The 15,010-nt window shown below is 34.7% G+C and overlaps 1 protein-coding gene across 3 annotated transcripts in view; it reads left to right on the top strand.

The window, feature by feature from the left end:
• Window positions 1–15,010, top strand: part of TRDN (triadin) — a 222,549-nt gene that overhangs the window by 192,940 nt on the left and 14,599 nt on the right. For all 3 annotated transcript variants that reach the window (XM_041469826.1, XM_041469828.1, XM_041469827.1), the window contains 6 exons: window positions 854–901; window positions 1,781–1,801; window positions 5,629–5,655; window positions 6,735–6,770; window positions 6,975–7,019; window positions 7,981–8,016. In XM_041469826.1, coding sequence (XP_041325760.1) covers window positions 854–901; window positions 1,781–1,801; window positions 5,629–5,655; window positions 6,735–6,770; window positions 6,975–7,019; window positions 7,981–8,016 — 213 coding nt within the window. The remainder of the gene's footprint in view (window positions 1–853; window positions 902–1,780; window positions 1,802–5,628; window positions 5,656–6,734; window positions 6,771–6,974; window positions 7,020–7,980; window positions 8,017–15,010) is intronic.

Here is a 15,010-nt window from a genome sequence, read left to right as displayed (position 1 = left end):
TTCACATTTTCAACACTTTCCACTTTACAGCATGCTTTTGGGTCAAAAGGAAAGCGATGCACTGTCCTTGAGCTGTGGAAACATCACCTGGGAACAAGGCCAGCAGAGCTGTCCATTGATTCCACAGCCATAAAATGTATTTTGGCCCCAGTTGCCATTGCATAGCTGCTACTGTGCTGTGAGATCTGTGTGGTGGGGTTTTTTTCTAAGTCTGACTTTTGTTTGTTAAACCTATTTGACAAAAAAAAAGCTTCTTCAACTTTTCTATTTCCAGCAACATAACATAAATTATAATTTTTTTCAGTAATAATTGTGAAGTAGAAGGATGGGAAAAGGGGTAGGGAAGCAGACATGTGGAGATGAGATGCATTTTCCACACCTAAATATAATTGATTCATATGTAATGGTATGTGTCCAAGACTTTGGGAATTCCACTCAAGTATATCTGAATCAAGAACAAAGGATGAGTGAACAGTTGATCTGCACTCTCCTTTCCAATAATCAAAATTGAAAATGGATGAAAATTACATTTCAGAAATTACTTGCTTCTTCCTTAAGACACATCCATGACTCGTAGTAGCATTAATAGTGGCTATATTTGTGAGGCTAGGTGCAGTACTAATGAACTTTGCTACTTTGTGGCAGATCTCTCAGTGGATAATTTTTTAATAACCATTCATTTGTGGGCTTCTTTTTCAAAATAACAGCATGAAGCAAGAGAAGGGAAATGTTTAATCCTGAAAAACATACATGTAATTCTTCTTACTGAAAAAAAAAAAAAAAAAAAAAAAAAAAGGGCAAATTAACTGAGAAACATTATGGCAATTTTGTTATGCTATTGTTTTTTGTTTAGAGCATGAAACAGTCAAACATGAAAAAGATGTTCCCCTTACAAAACCAGGTAAGCACTCCTGCATTTTATTTTGCATATTAGTTTTGAAATGTTATTTAAAGAAATAGTGAAATACAATTGCATATGACAAATGACAAAACCATTGTCCTGTGGTCTGTTTTGATGTATAGCATGGCCCTGACATGCCGTACCACAAACTGAATAGCACAGCACATACTTGTAATGCTGGTCGTCATTTTAAGATATAGATCTATGTACATATCAAAGGTCACATTTCTGCTTCTGTAATTCCATTGATGTCAAAGGCATATGTCAGCAAAGAATATGAACAGCTTTCTGAAACTGCTTCCTTTAAATGGCTAAATTTTGCTAAATATTTGTGGGGAGATGCCTTTTATTTGGACTTCACAAAACAGTTAACCTCCCAGGATGAGCAACACTTAAATTTTCATCCATTGCAGTTATCATATGATATAGGCTTTAGATCTTGATCTAGCACCATCCATAATCTGTGGTAAATGTCTCTGATATCACAGCTCATGCACAGTCGCACTTGCATGAGACAGAGCAAAACGATGCTGGTATAGGAAGGAGCATTGCTCAATTTCACTGTAGACTATCATCATGGGCTTAAAAAATGTCTGCTCCATGCTTCTTCATGAAAGGAAATAAGTGAAGAATTAAAATTTTTGTTGTTAATATTAGTCATACTTAACTCTAGCAAAACAATTTCAGTCCGTAAATGAGAACACCCCTACTAATATCATTCATTATTAGATTGTTATTAATTACTATGAGATTAGTAAAAATATGTTCTGATACATGGAAACATATAGGACAAATAAAGCCCTTGTCTGTCATAACAATATTATGCTGAACCTGACCTGACTGTTTTGACCATTTTTCTTTCCTCTTTTTACTTCCCAGTCAAACCAAAAAACACTGCAAGTAGGTGTAATGGCTTATTTCTTATGGAATATAAACCTTCTTTTCAGATGCATGTTCTCTAAATTTGCATTTTTGCAATTTTGTCATGTTAGATAATGCTATTTTCTTGCTTATACTACAGATACTCTTGTATTCTGTCTGCTTACTGACAGCCAAACACAACTAAATCAAGCACATTTATAATGCAATATTGTGAAGATGCAAGATTCAAACTCTGTTTGCAATATTTGCTCCCTAGAAAATAATGTAAATTACACTGGTAGCAAAACCGATATTCTGGTGGGTTTAGATGAGTGTAGATGTATAATTTGTATTTATGCAAATATACTGTTTATTGAAAACAAGAAAATAGCATGTAGCATAACTGAATTAGACAACCTTTTCCTTAATTCTTTTACCATTTGGAAATTACTTACATCATTATTTCACTAAGCATGTTGTTGGCCTTCTTCCAGTAAAAGCTTTTTTTAAATAAAAAACCTAAATTAAATTAAAGAAGAGAAAGAAATATTTCAAAGTTATATTAGTTTTAAGGAGGATTCAAGGGGAATTTGTCACATTACAAAAGCTTTCACTGAAGTCATGGAATAATGTCCTTTCTAAGGTCATTTTTAAGGAAGACTTCTGAACAGATGAAGACTGGGATCTGTGCTTATTGTGGCAAGCCATTACACATTACATACTGCAAAGCATGGTCAGACAAGAATCAGAAGGACAGTGTTTGTACTGCATGCTTTGAATTGTGAAAATGCTGAAGTATGGACCTTCACAGATGAATTAGTTGTTGGCTCTCTAGCACAGGATCTGTGGGGATTTTTGGGTGCTGTGCCTGGCACATCAAGACCAAACCATGTCTTATTCTGGTGGAAAGTGAACTGAAGACAAGCCAAAGCAAATTTATTTGCTTAAACTTCCTAGACCAGTCACCTGTGCTAGGTTCCTAAAGTCAGAGAGGATGAATCCTGCCCTGAAACACCTGTAGGAAAAATGTTACTCTGAACCCCAGATGTAAAGTGAAAGTGTGAGCACAAGGTATCTGAAATGTGCTTACACTGAAGGATCTCCTTCAGTCCTGAACAGCAATGTTCCATTTTCAAGTTATTATTGCAAAATTATTACTTTGTGTGAAGCTATCCATGGGCCTATTTCCATTTTTGCAAGTATTTTAAGAAAATTTTGCTCTATTTAATTCTAATATTCACTTTTGCTCAGTCTTGTTTTCTCTAAATCTGCTTACTGACATTACTATAATGTCTTCTGTAGTGATTTATCTAAAAGACCCAGTGATAGCACTCACTACGGTTAGAGGCTCATCACAGATTTAAGTGACTAATTCCTTATGTTTTCATCATAAAAATCACTGTCTACAATGCTTTTTTAACAAGAGTTATGTTACCCTGGTATATTGTGAATATAAGGAATAGCCAGGATATTTTACCTTGGCCTTTGCTGCTTGAAATTACTATAAGGGTTTACAATGCCTTTAGAAAAATAAAAAAAATTTTAAAAAAATTCAAAAAAAAATAAAAAAAGAGAATGAAAAAACAGGAACAAGCAGAGCTATGACCATTTACAAAAGTAATTCTCTATACACTGTCCCTTTTTGAGCAAACCATCCTTGAATAGATCAAGCTTAAGATTTTAAACACTACAGCTATCTATTTTATATTGATTTTCTCCACTTAAATGAGAACATTTAGTTGGATCAGTGCCTTCTTTATTTATAGAGGTCTATATAGCTTTGCTTCATGTATTTCTTAGCCAGGTGTACAGTGTACTTACCACAACATGAATGTAGCTGTCATGTAATTCAGTATGAGATGTAGCAATGGACACAAAATACTCACTGATTTTGGAGTTCAGGTCCAGTGGAATGTAAAATAAATTAATATATTTATCCTGGGCCGAATTCATTCACACAGTTCATCTTGTTCAGTCTTACTATAAAAGCAAATGTGGTTTAAGTTAGTAAAGAAATTGGGTCATTAGGGAATGCAGGTATAAACAGAAAGACAAGGCTGAGTTTGAAAACTACCCAATTTAACAACACAGAAAATTTCATAGTAAGCCATGATCTAACCTGGCAGGCAGATATATGCTGCACAGCCACTCACTCAATTTTAAAAGCAATTAGTAAATCATCTTGTTTTTCACTCTTTCTGTTTTAGTGTACAGGAGAGTCTTGACAGCCGTACATCAAACTTGAATGTGTAGTGAAACTGAATTAAGTCTCTGCATACTGACTAAAGACTCACAAGTTGTAAGACATTACCTTTAACAGAAAACAAAGCTGGTGGCAGATCTCACACATGCAGGAAGCCCCATAATAGGGGTAATATGTGTCTCAATGTTCTCAGAGTAAGTGGAAGTGTGTTGATGCATTGAGAAGAGGAAATGGCCCTTACATTTCATACAACAGAGATTCAAACCTACTGCCCTTCAGGTCAACAGTCATCCTGTACCTGACTGTCCAAGGAAATCAATTAATCCTAAATTAGGGTACGTCCACATAACTGGGCCCATCCAGATCCCTCAGAGAGACACTTCCTCAGCTAAGAAGTGAGAGCATGAAACCCTTTCCTAGATTTAGTACCTTAGAAAAAAATCTTAGCTTTTTCTTCTGAAAATGAAAAAAATTTATTAATTATTCCATGAGTCACAATGTGTCATCTTTAAGAAGCTATGAGCAAGATCATAAGCCAAAAGGTAAATATTAAAGGACTTTAGCATGTTAGTATTTAATAGCAACAAAACTGGCCTTTGTTGAATGCCCATGGTGTCCAAGCATTGAGCACTGACATTTACACTTGGTCTCCTTATGGGTCAAGACTTGAGTGAAAGTTTCCTGGGATGAGTTAGGGAGAATGATGCTTAATTGCTCAGTCTTCCTGTGGAAAAAGCATTGACTGAAACATTTTTACCTTGGTGTGAGCTCATATTCATCTGAAGCCAAAACTCAGCAGGAAGATAGTACAGAGATAGTTCAGTCCAGGAAATACCCTTAAATGCTTTATGATCTTATTCCTTTTTTGTCCTGCTCTAAGTTCTAGGAAGAGAGGCTTTACTTTTTCTTTCAAATCGTATTCTTACATAAAACTGGGACTAATGAAGCAGTGATGGGTAAAAATTATTGGATTCAAAATGACAATGTAATTAATTTATTTCATTTAAAATGAGTGATGATGATTTACACCAGAGAATTTCTATCCATTGGATTGACAAATTTTCATCAATTATTTTGGGTATTATAATAGCACAGGAATATAAGCTTCTCTTGTGCTAGGTGGAGTGGAAAGATGCCAAAATCTCTCAAGAGATTTTATTCTTAAAATGCAAGTCAAACTGCTTGTGTGGGAGAAACACTTAGGGGTCAATGCCATCTATTCAAGGTCAGTGTCAGTCTTTGGTTGGGAAGTGCGGATGATAAGAAAAGAGAGGTAACAATTAAGCTGAATGCATTTTTGGAAAATAGCATAGTCAGCTATAACCTTAAAGGCACACTTAAAAATGAGTCTAAAAATGAGTTTAAATATTTGCTAGCTGGAAAGTTTTGGTTGGTGCAGTGTTTGCATTTGCAAGAATCATTGTATGCTGCATTATAGTACTTCAAAGAGTGAGACTGTTGGCTTTCAGTGTGAAATTCTACATACACGCCCATTGTTAAGGCACATTTGTTTGTAAATTAATACCCCGCAGAAAAGTTGCAGATGAAAGAGAAGATCTATTTAAATGGTTGCTTGTCCTGACAAAACATGGTACTGAAATTCTTGTTCTTTTCCTTCCCTTCCCCGCCCCCTTTCTCTTCATTACTTGTTATTTTCCTGGAGAGCCAACAGCTGAAATCCCAACATCAGGTAAATATTGCATTTTTCTAGTATGCCTCATGGAAAGAACTAATGACCATACCAGCGTTGATTAAAGCACTTCCTCATCAGCAAGGAACAGGGATAACATAAAGCAGCATGGGTGAAGTGAGAGCACTGCAGCTACAGAGGTCTCTGCCGTGGGCTCTTCTTTCCATCTGATTATGTGATTTTCACTGTTCACCTTCTGCAGCATGTTTTGGTGAGCTAACACAGGTGATCCTCACTGAAAGGGCTGGTGTGAATCAAGTGACACATGGGCCAGAGGACAATGAAGAAGGTGTTATTACAACTGGCTGGATGATGCAAAGTGCAAATGAACCATTTGAAGGCAGACAGCTATTTTTCTGCTGTAGTCAACAGGGAATACTGAAAAGGGCTCAGGTGCCTGAAGTGATATACTTTGCTTAATTTCAATCTGCCTTGATTGTTTGAATGGAGTCACAGACCAAATGCGTTTGCAGCTGGGGAAAAAGGACGAGGAAAAGGAAACAGCACATGCTCTAAGTGAATGTAGACTAGGAAAAACACCTCAATAAAATTAAAAAAAAAAATCCTCAATAGAATAAATCACAATCTATTGCTGCAACACTTCTGAATGATCACATATGTCAGTTCTAAAGGTCCATCTAGCTTCATATCCTGGGGATTTTTGTTTGTTTATTTCTTTCAGGTATTTGAGATCACTCTGGGAGACTAAGAAGCAAGCAATAGGCAGAGTCCTTCCCTAGTGTATTTTCGCAACAAGCAAATAGGTAAATCTGGCAGTAGTTAAGGAATTGCAGAAGTGCTAAAGTCTTTATCAGGATTTTCTAAACTACTCTGCAACCAGCAATATTCAAACAATTTCTAACCACTCTACACAAATCCCAGAACTGCTAGTGCCACTAAGTGTAGCAGGCGCTGTTGCAATATTACAGACATTGTAAACATGCCATGAGACACATTTACCACAGTAATTCTTCCAGGGAAATTACCAGTGAGAGAATCTTTGCACAATGTACTTACTGTAAAAGCCCTGTATTTCTGATGCTTGTCACTTAATGTTATTTCTTTTCAAATCTTTCTAGCCACAAAAAAACCAAAGACAATTAAGGAAAAAGAAGGTAGGAATTTATTCTATATGTTCATATATATGTAGAAGATCACAATAGAAATACTATGAGATTGCAAATTTGCATGTATTGTTGTTTGAGGCAACGCCTAAAATATCTGTGTTAATTCTGAAAGAATTTTACTTGAAAACTCTAGGCAAAATCTATTCAACAGTCAGTTTACCAAACTTTAACTCTGTTACTTTTTCTTTGTAGAGAAAAAAACCGTGAAGAAACAGCTGAAAGATGAAAAAACTAAAGGTAATAAAGGGATGAAAATCTCTGCAAATAGCAATAAAAATGCAAACATTCAGGTTTGGAGGATTTTATGGGATAAGAAAGAGGAGCTTTTTTAGTCTTTATACATACATGCAAGTAAACCAAAATGATGAAATGGTACATAAATCCCCAGTAATTGAATGTCTGGTGTCTCCTTTGCATATGAGTATCAAGGATTACATCAGTGCATCCAGTCCGGCTGCAGCGGTGCCCTGCCTGTGACCCTCCCTGGCTGGCACAGCAGGGACCTGTCCAGCCCCCCCAGCACTGCAGCCCAGCATCAGGAGGCCCCACCCAGACTGCCCTTGTGCTCCCTAATGAGGCAGTGCAAAGTTCATTTCCACAGCTTGTCTGGTGCCTGAGGTCACCAGCATCTTTCTGTAAAATAACAACGCTGATACGCAGCAACTACACAAGAAGCCCGTTTTTATACACAAGACAGACATCACGATCACACATATTCTGGCTAACTTCTTGGTCACAGCACTGCCTTGATTGTTTCCTCACAGTAATATGCAAATAAGGAAATCCTTTTTGATATACTTCTAAAGATAATTAATAGCAATAAATTACAGTATTTTATTAGGTAAGTGATTAAAGGCATAAATATCTTCTCTACATTGATTAAATGCAATGACTTGCATATAAAATTTGCATATTGATATCTCAAACCTCAAAGGATAGCAGTAGCACTGGTGCCAGTTCACTATACTGTCTAGAAGCAGTTTGCTTGTATGGTTTTACTGGACAGAAAATTTATCTGTTCAAATTATTTACCACAAGAGTCAGGCTTTAAAAAAAAAAAAAATATGGTTTATAGAAATTCTTTTCTGTGAGATGATTCCAAGAAACAAACATGTTTCTTATTGAAATTTATTTCAGTATTTTGACCTGAAACTGCAGATTAATTTATTACCTATGTTTTTTTAATGTGTCCCACCAGTAAAAGAAGATCCACGACATCAAAACCTGACATCAGGTACATGATTTTTTTCTTTATTGTAAAGGATTCAGGAAAGTTGTGGTTTGTTGTTTGGTTTTGTTTGGTTTGTTTTGGGTGGGTTGCTTTTTAAGGGAGATCACACATAATACTTTCACATTTCTAATTCAAGTCTATGGAACAAGATGTGAGACAAGCCAGGCAAATCAAATCCACAAATCTTGTTCCTGTGAAGAATGAATTGCTGAAATGGTATTGCTTTACCACCTTTCTAAATTTTTAAACATATATTCATCTGCTTACCTTATAAAACAAGAGGTCTGTAATTAATATGGCACTGCAGTACTTAAAACTAATATTTCGTTCTCATAGAAAATCTTTTTCATAACAAAGTCACATAGGGAGACACATGTTCAGTTTGTTTTCTCTCACATTAATAAATATTGTCTCCCATCACAATCTGCCCCAACCCCACTCCAGCAAAAATGGTGAATAAAGATGGGCATCTCGGAGAAAATCTCCCTTGGTTGTTTAATGTTTTTACTAGTTTACAACAAAAGGAAATGTATGTTCCAGATTCTTGACTAATATAAATTAAATTAATAACTATGACTTCAGTGGAACTGCATTAATTCATGACTGATAAGGATCAAAGTCTTTAATCTCACCTGACATCTAACTGGTTTACACAGAAAATATGAGCTACATATGAGTATGGTTCCTCCTAATGAAACTTCGTAGTCTTAACCTACTGAGGAAAGTATTTCACTTCTAATTATCCAGACTATCTTATTGTATATGCTTTCTTGACTTCTTCACTGTAAGTAGAATGATTTAGAGTCCTACAATCATGATATAAAATGTCATGTGTAGTCATGTGTATCTATTTATTTAGAAATATCTATTTATCCAAATATAGAAACTTTGAATCATAGAAAAATAAAAAAGATACCTAAGTATAAAACAAGTGCAGAACAATCTGCTTTCAAGGAAGAGAGAGTACAAATTAAGTGCTAAATAAAAGTTGCATTTATTACCATGTGTATTATACAAAAGTATTTGCACGCATGGCTCAGTTTGTTTTACAAGGGAAACAACATTTACAAAAAAGAACAGCTTTACTTTTTTAATCTTATTTTCTTTTATCTGGAACACAGATATATGGAATCAGATATAGACTTTTATTCCCCTTGATTATTATGATATCAACTGACAGATACAGAAGGTAGAATCCATGCTGTCAAAAATTTATTGCTATTTGATGACACAGAATTTTTTTATAGATCAGGAAATGTTAATCATAATATATAACCAGTACATTAAACCAAACATTTTTCCAAGACAGAAAAGAATTCGCCTATGCATCAAAATCTCAAATTTAGTGTAAAATAAAAATGTACTAAAAAATTTCTCTCACTGGACTTTCTCTTGCCCACCACCCTCCTACAAAGTTTACATCATTCAAAAACTGTGTTTCTGTGACTTTCATTTACATTACTTATGTAATGATTGTTTAATTCAGTTGTATGTTATCACTGGGCAATTGTTCTTGGCTGGATGTTTCTCAGATCATAAGCAGCTCTGTGCAAAATCAATTCTTCATAACTGGCTTTGTAAACAGAACTTATCATGTAAGTGATTTTAAAATATTCATTGTCCACCAAAAAGAATACTTAGTTTTCAGACAATGGAGAAAAGTTTTCCAGAAGAACATAAAAGTTACTCCTTTGGATGTTGGTTTTAGGTATTTGCTCAAATTGAGAATTTAAAAGTTTAGACTAAGTCCTAGGTCATGTATACTTGAATTAGAACTTCAATAATGTTCACCTCTCCTGTTTGCAGATTAAGCCAGTGCTTTTTCCCCAGTTCACTGAATACTAATTTTATTTTTCTGATACATGAAATTAGGAAAGGATTTACACATTCTGAGCTAATCTAAAACTTTAAATGGTAAATCTTCATTCAGCCTTCAAAAGCTGGATAGAATCCCATGTTCTTAGATTTTGCTCAGAACTCTTCAACCTTTCCCGAATATTAAATAGCAATCAGATAAAGAAGATTAAGCAATTTTAAAAGCTGTATATAGCTGCAATTTTAGAATGTGCCACATTTGAACAGAATTTTAAGCACTATTGTGCCTTTCATAAATAATGGTGCAATGTGCAGTAGACACTAAATTTCACTCTCCTGTACATCTGCAAGCAATTAATTAGAATGCTTTCCTCTGCTTTTTCCTCCCCTAAATGTCACAGTTGACACCTGTATTGAGGCTGAAATTTACCAACAGCAAAAAAAAAAGGGAATTCTTGGAACTTCATTTTTAGTTATATCTTATAACAAATGTATTTGGAAGCACACAGAAGCAGTTTTTTTGACTCTTGGAATGAAATTTAAGGAGAGTAAAAATTCAACTCTCTAATGAGGATTATCTACCATAATCTTTATATGAACAGCTGCACACTTGTACATGTATTTTTTTTTCAAATCTAACATCAGAGAAAGAAAATCTAAATGGATCAAAAGTTCATTATATTTATCCTAATTACCTTCCAACTGCCCTCTTGAATGAAAACTCTGGAACTAATGTATATTGCATTTATGATACAGTTAGTTTAAAGGGTTGACATTTTTACTGCCCACAGATGTGCAAATGTGGCAGAAATAAAGAGAGGCTGTGTTGCAAGAGCATGAAAAGTGAGAATTCATTAAACTGATACTATTCCCACATGTTTGGTTTGGTTTGGTTTTTTTTGGTTTTTTGTTTGTTTTTTTTTTAATTAGAAAAGCATGTGGGTTACTCTCAAGGTCAGGTGAAACCAAACCAGTCATGATAACTTCCTTGTAGATGTGTCATAAACAGACTTACATAATTTGTGCATCTACCCTCATACATTATTCGAGGTTTGAAACTTTATTTGATGTGGGAACTGTTATGTTTAGTTAAAGAACTTGTACTTCTGTGAAAACTGAAGTTAACATTAAGCAGAGTTGGAACACTTCTTATATGAACATACTATGCAAGAACTTTTATGGAATGAAAAGCACTTCAGCTAGATTTTTCATATACTTCTGCAATGATAGGGATTCTCAAATACAATACCTATTCTCAAATATTTTCTAGCATAAAGAGTAATCATTTCATCATACTATCAATATATATTCAATGCCACATATTAATCACCGTATGAAAACCTCAACAACTGCAGGGGGTGAATTAATTTTATGTCTTAAAAGCATGTGGGAATTGGTTTATTACTAAGGTTGTCTCAGTGCTTTGCACTTTCTGTGTAGTAATATATTTTCCAAAGCAAAGATGATTTCCAAATCTGCAAAAGCAGAAAGTTTTATTTGATGTGAGGTTTGATATGACAGCCATTTGGGAGACTATGAAGGAGGTTTCATCTGTGCTGAGAGCACGTAAACTTGTCAGCAGTGCAATGTGTGAGATTTTTCCCATATATAATTATTTTGAAAGAGAGCAAGATGACTTCATTTTATTCCTTGGTTCTGAAGCTTTTGAAGACTTTGGAGTAAAACATTACATTTTTCATCATTCTGGAGCAGCTAGTTTTGTCAAATTCATTAAGCACAAACATTGGTTATATTCTATAATACAGAAGCATTGAACAACTTTAAAATATTGTGAAATGGTCAAAAGAGAAGGCAAGAACTTTGTCTCTGCAGTGCAGGTAGCTCTCACCTATAGACAGGTGATGAACTGCAGATACTATATTCTCCGCTCTCCTTGCCACCCAGTCTCTGTGTCTCAGATGTATGATGGTTCTGATATACTCTCAGCAGTTTCTTCCAGAAATTCAGCTTCATGAACTTGTACTGACTAGAATTTTCTCACTAGAATTCATCAATAAATCACTAATATTTATGTTGTTGTTTTCTGGACATAAAAAAGTGCGCTGTTTGCTAGAATATCATTAGAAGGAACTGAAACTCTGAGAAGTTTCAGAATTTCTTGTAAAAGACCTGTTCATTAGAAGGAACTGAAACTCTGAGAATTTCTTGTAAAACACCTGTTCTCATTTATTTACAAGACCTGTGTCTCTGTAGGTTATTCTCATTAAGATTTTCATCACACTCCAGTACAAGAATGCAGCATTAGAGCAGGATGAATTGTGCACTAAGGCTGCTTGCAGGAGAGTCCATATAGAATAGCCTCCATTCTGTGGATATACAGGAATGTTCCAACATTTAATGTTGGTCAGAATTGTGAGGACCAAGCCTGTATATGTAGACCTTCCAGCAACTTATTATTAGTCATTCCATTATCCTGAAGTTGGCTTTTAAGCAAATACTTGGAGACTAAATCTCATCAGACTTGTCTAAATGAAGACATGGAGGAATACTGCCCATTTAGAAGATGAATATTTAAAGAGCACAGTTAAACCATGCTAAATGCTGGAGTGGTCATTTATTAAGAACTAAGGTGACCTTGATTTAATTTAGTTTTACCTGCTGTGAAATTTTCACAGAGGCTGCTTTAATTCTGAATGAGCATCTGCACAACATTTTATATGGACTAATTAATCTCTTTTTAATTTACCTTGAATTAATCTTGCTGATTTTTTCTATGTAGAAAAGATGTCCAAGGGGGAAATTTCAGCCAAATTTCGGTAACTAGGTAAAATGAAAACTGTAGGATCTGTCCTGAAATATATTAAATGTCACTGGAAAATTTCTAATAATTATAATAAGTTTTGAAACATAAAATCTGTAAAGACATATCAAAAGGAGAACAAAATAGCATGTTTTATGTTAATGATGAGTTTATAAATAGCCTCTCAGCACAGTGAGATTATAACTTAAATCATGAACTCCAGAGATTCAACTTAAATGCCCAAAGGTTTAAGTTTTATCTTTCAAAACAAAACAACTTCACAGTGAGAATCTACAAGCACTCTGGGCTTTTTCCATGGGAGAGTCTTCAACATCTATCCCTTGCTCTGAATTAATCTTTTTTACTTTTGGCTATATTTGGTAATTTAATTACCTTATCTTGAGTTTATTAATTGTCTATATTTGTTTACAATTGGGAATTACTGAGATTGAATCTCAATTCCTGTCTGCCAGACATATTTTGAGTACAACCAAGCCCCTCCGTCAGGCCCTTGACAAAGTGAAGCTGTAGATACTTTGCTTTTAAAATGATAGAGACAATGATAGTTTCTTTATGCCTTTGTAGTCATTGTGCAGTCTCTAAGGGGTTAAGATGATACTCTTTCAAAGCCCTCTTCAACTGGAAATCCTCAGTTTTACGGCTTCTATTTTCCAGGAGGGCACTAGCGCTTCCAAGTTACAAAATAACGTAGGTGAAGTGCAAGATGCTTGTTCCTCTCAGTTTTGCACAATTCCAGATCCATCAATAAAGGAGTCATTGGTACCAGAGGTTAATAGACAAGACATCTATTTGATAGGTCTGTTTCTGTTTCAGAAACCTCTTTATGTAAAATACTTCAAAATAGTTACTGGGTGAAATAATTGCAGATTAATTTTTATGCTCCCAGGCACACCTAGCAATGTGTGGACATGGCTCACGTGGCTCATGCATATGCACAGCACTAAGTTTAGTATTTGGAGAGCTCTGCAGTTTACAGTGGAGAGATATTTCCTGTTGTCATTGAAGATCTGCTTTGGTGAACATGACTTCAAATGTGGGCGCTGGTACTCAACCTAAATCTTGCTCAAAGTGGCTGAAGTCCACCCTAAGTCTTAGTCCACAAACATTATTAGACCTCTCCCATTACACTTGATAATGCGTCCTATGAGCTTAGAGTGGTTCTCTATATCAAAAGAGGATGAAAAATGTTCTACCAGAGAATACACTAAGGGAAAACTCACAGAGAGTAATCCCAGAAATAAAGGACATTTGGAAAAAAAAAAAAAATTAATCAGAGGATAAGCAAAAGTTAAAAATGCACAAGGTAATCAAAAGCTGGTTTTTTTTTTTTTTGCAATTAACTCATTAATTGATTCCTTCTTACATTAATCCCAAAATTTATCTGTCTAGCAAATTATTAAAGAAACACCTATGTTTTCTATAAATGCAGGACAGATTGGTATAACTAAATATACAAGGGTCCCAGCCTATGGAAAAAGAAAAAAGACTATGAAAAAAAATATTATTTAGCACACTAGTTTAGGTCCAGTAGAGAGAAGCTGCTTTGCTTAAATTTGAAAAATGAATCCAATTAGTAATGTTATTTGTGCCTGTTTAGCAATGAGTTCATTTTCTCCCCCTTAACTGGGTCAGAAGATTATTTTAAAATTAAACTAAATGGCTCCAAACATTTGTAAATATATATGAAATTTATTTCAAGACAAATGAAGCAAAAACATATCTGGATAAGTCTCTGAACAATTTTACCACAAACAAAATATGAATCTCTAGTATTTTAGTGCACATTGTTATGTTCATTTTGCCCTTTAGTTTGACTGGCACATCTTCTTAAATCACATTGCAAGAGAAGACAAAAAAAGTACATATTATGTATTCCCATGACATACTTTGTGGAAGTAAAGTTATATACAAAATGTAATTCTTCAGCAGTTTTCTGAGTCAGAGATTATTTATCTTTGTTTCAGATAAATGGCCATTTCTTCAAATCCCTCTTCAGCTTTAGGAAAGTAATTGCTGCCATATTTTTTCATCAGCATAGGTTTTGTTTTTAAAAAATTATCAGCTGAAACCAGGCTTCCTGATATTGGAGTGAGTTCATGTTTCCAGATTATCATCAGTATAGTGAAATCCAGTGGAAAAATCCTAATTATGTGATACAATTTTTAAATCAGTGGCAGCAGATGTTGTGAAATATTTTAAGAAGACAGCCTGTTGAGTTCCTACAGTTTCTTCCTGTCTTTCCTTATTCCCAGAACTGTGCAAATTCAGGGTGAAGAAGACATTCTAATTTAGCTCCATTTTTCATTGTAAGTAGCACAGATCTGATATTTTCTAATCTTAAGCACTTAGGAAAGGACGTATTTCCTCCATGATAAATCAGAGAGGAACTTCTCCAATGGC

The sequence above is a fragment of the Pyrgilauda ruficollis genome, unplaced genomic scaffold, assembly GCF_017590135.1.
Source record: "Pyrgilauda ruficollis isolate IOZ18807 unplaced genomic scaffold, ASM1759013v1 scaffold24, whole genome shotgun sequence".
In the NCBI taxonomy this organism is placed as follows: domain Eukaryota; kingdom Metazoa; phylum Chordata; class Aves; order Passeriformes; family Passeridae; genus Pyrgilauda; species Pyrgilauda ruficollis.
Note: the sequence above shows the minus strand (reverse complement) of the source record. Positions and strands in the feature narration are given on the sequence as shown.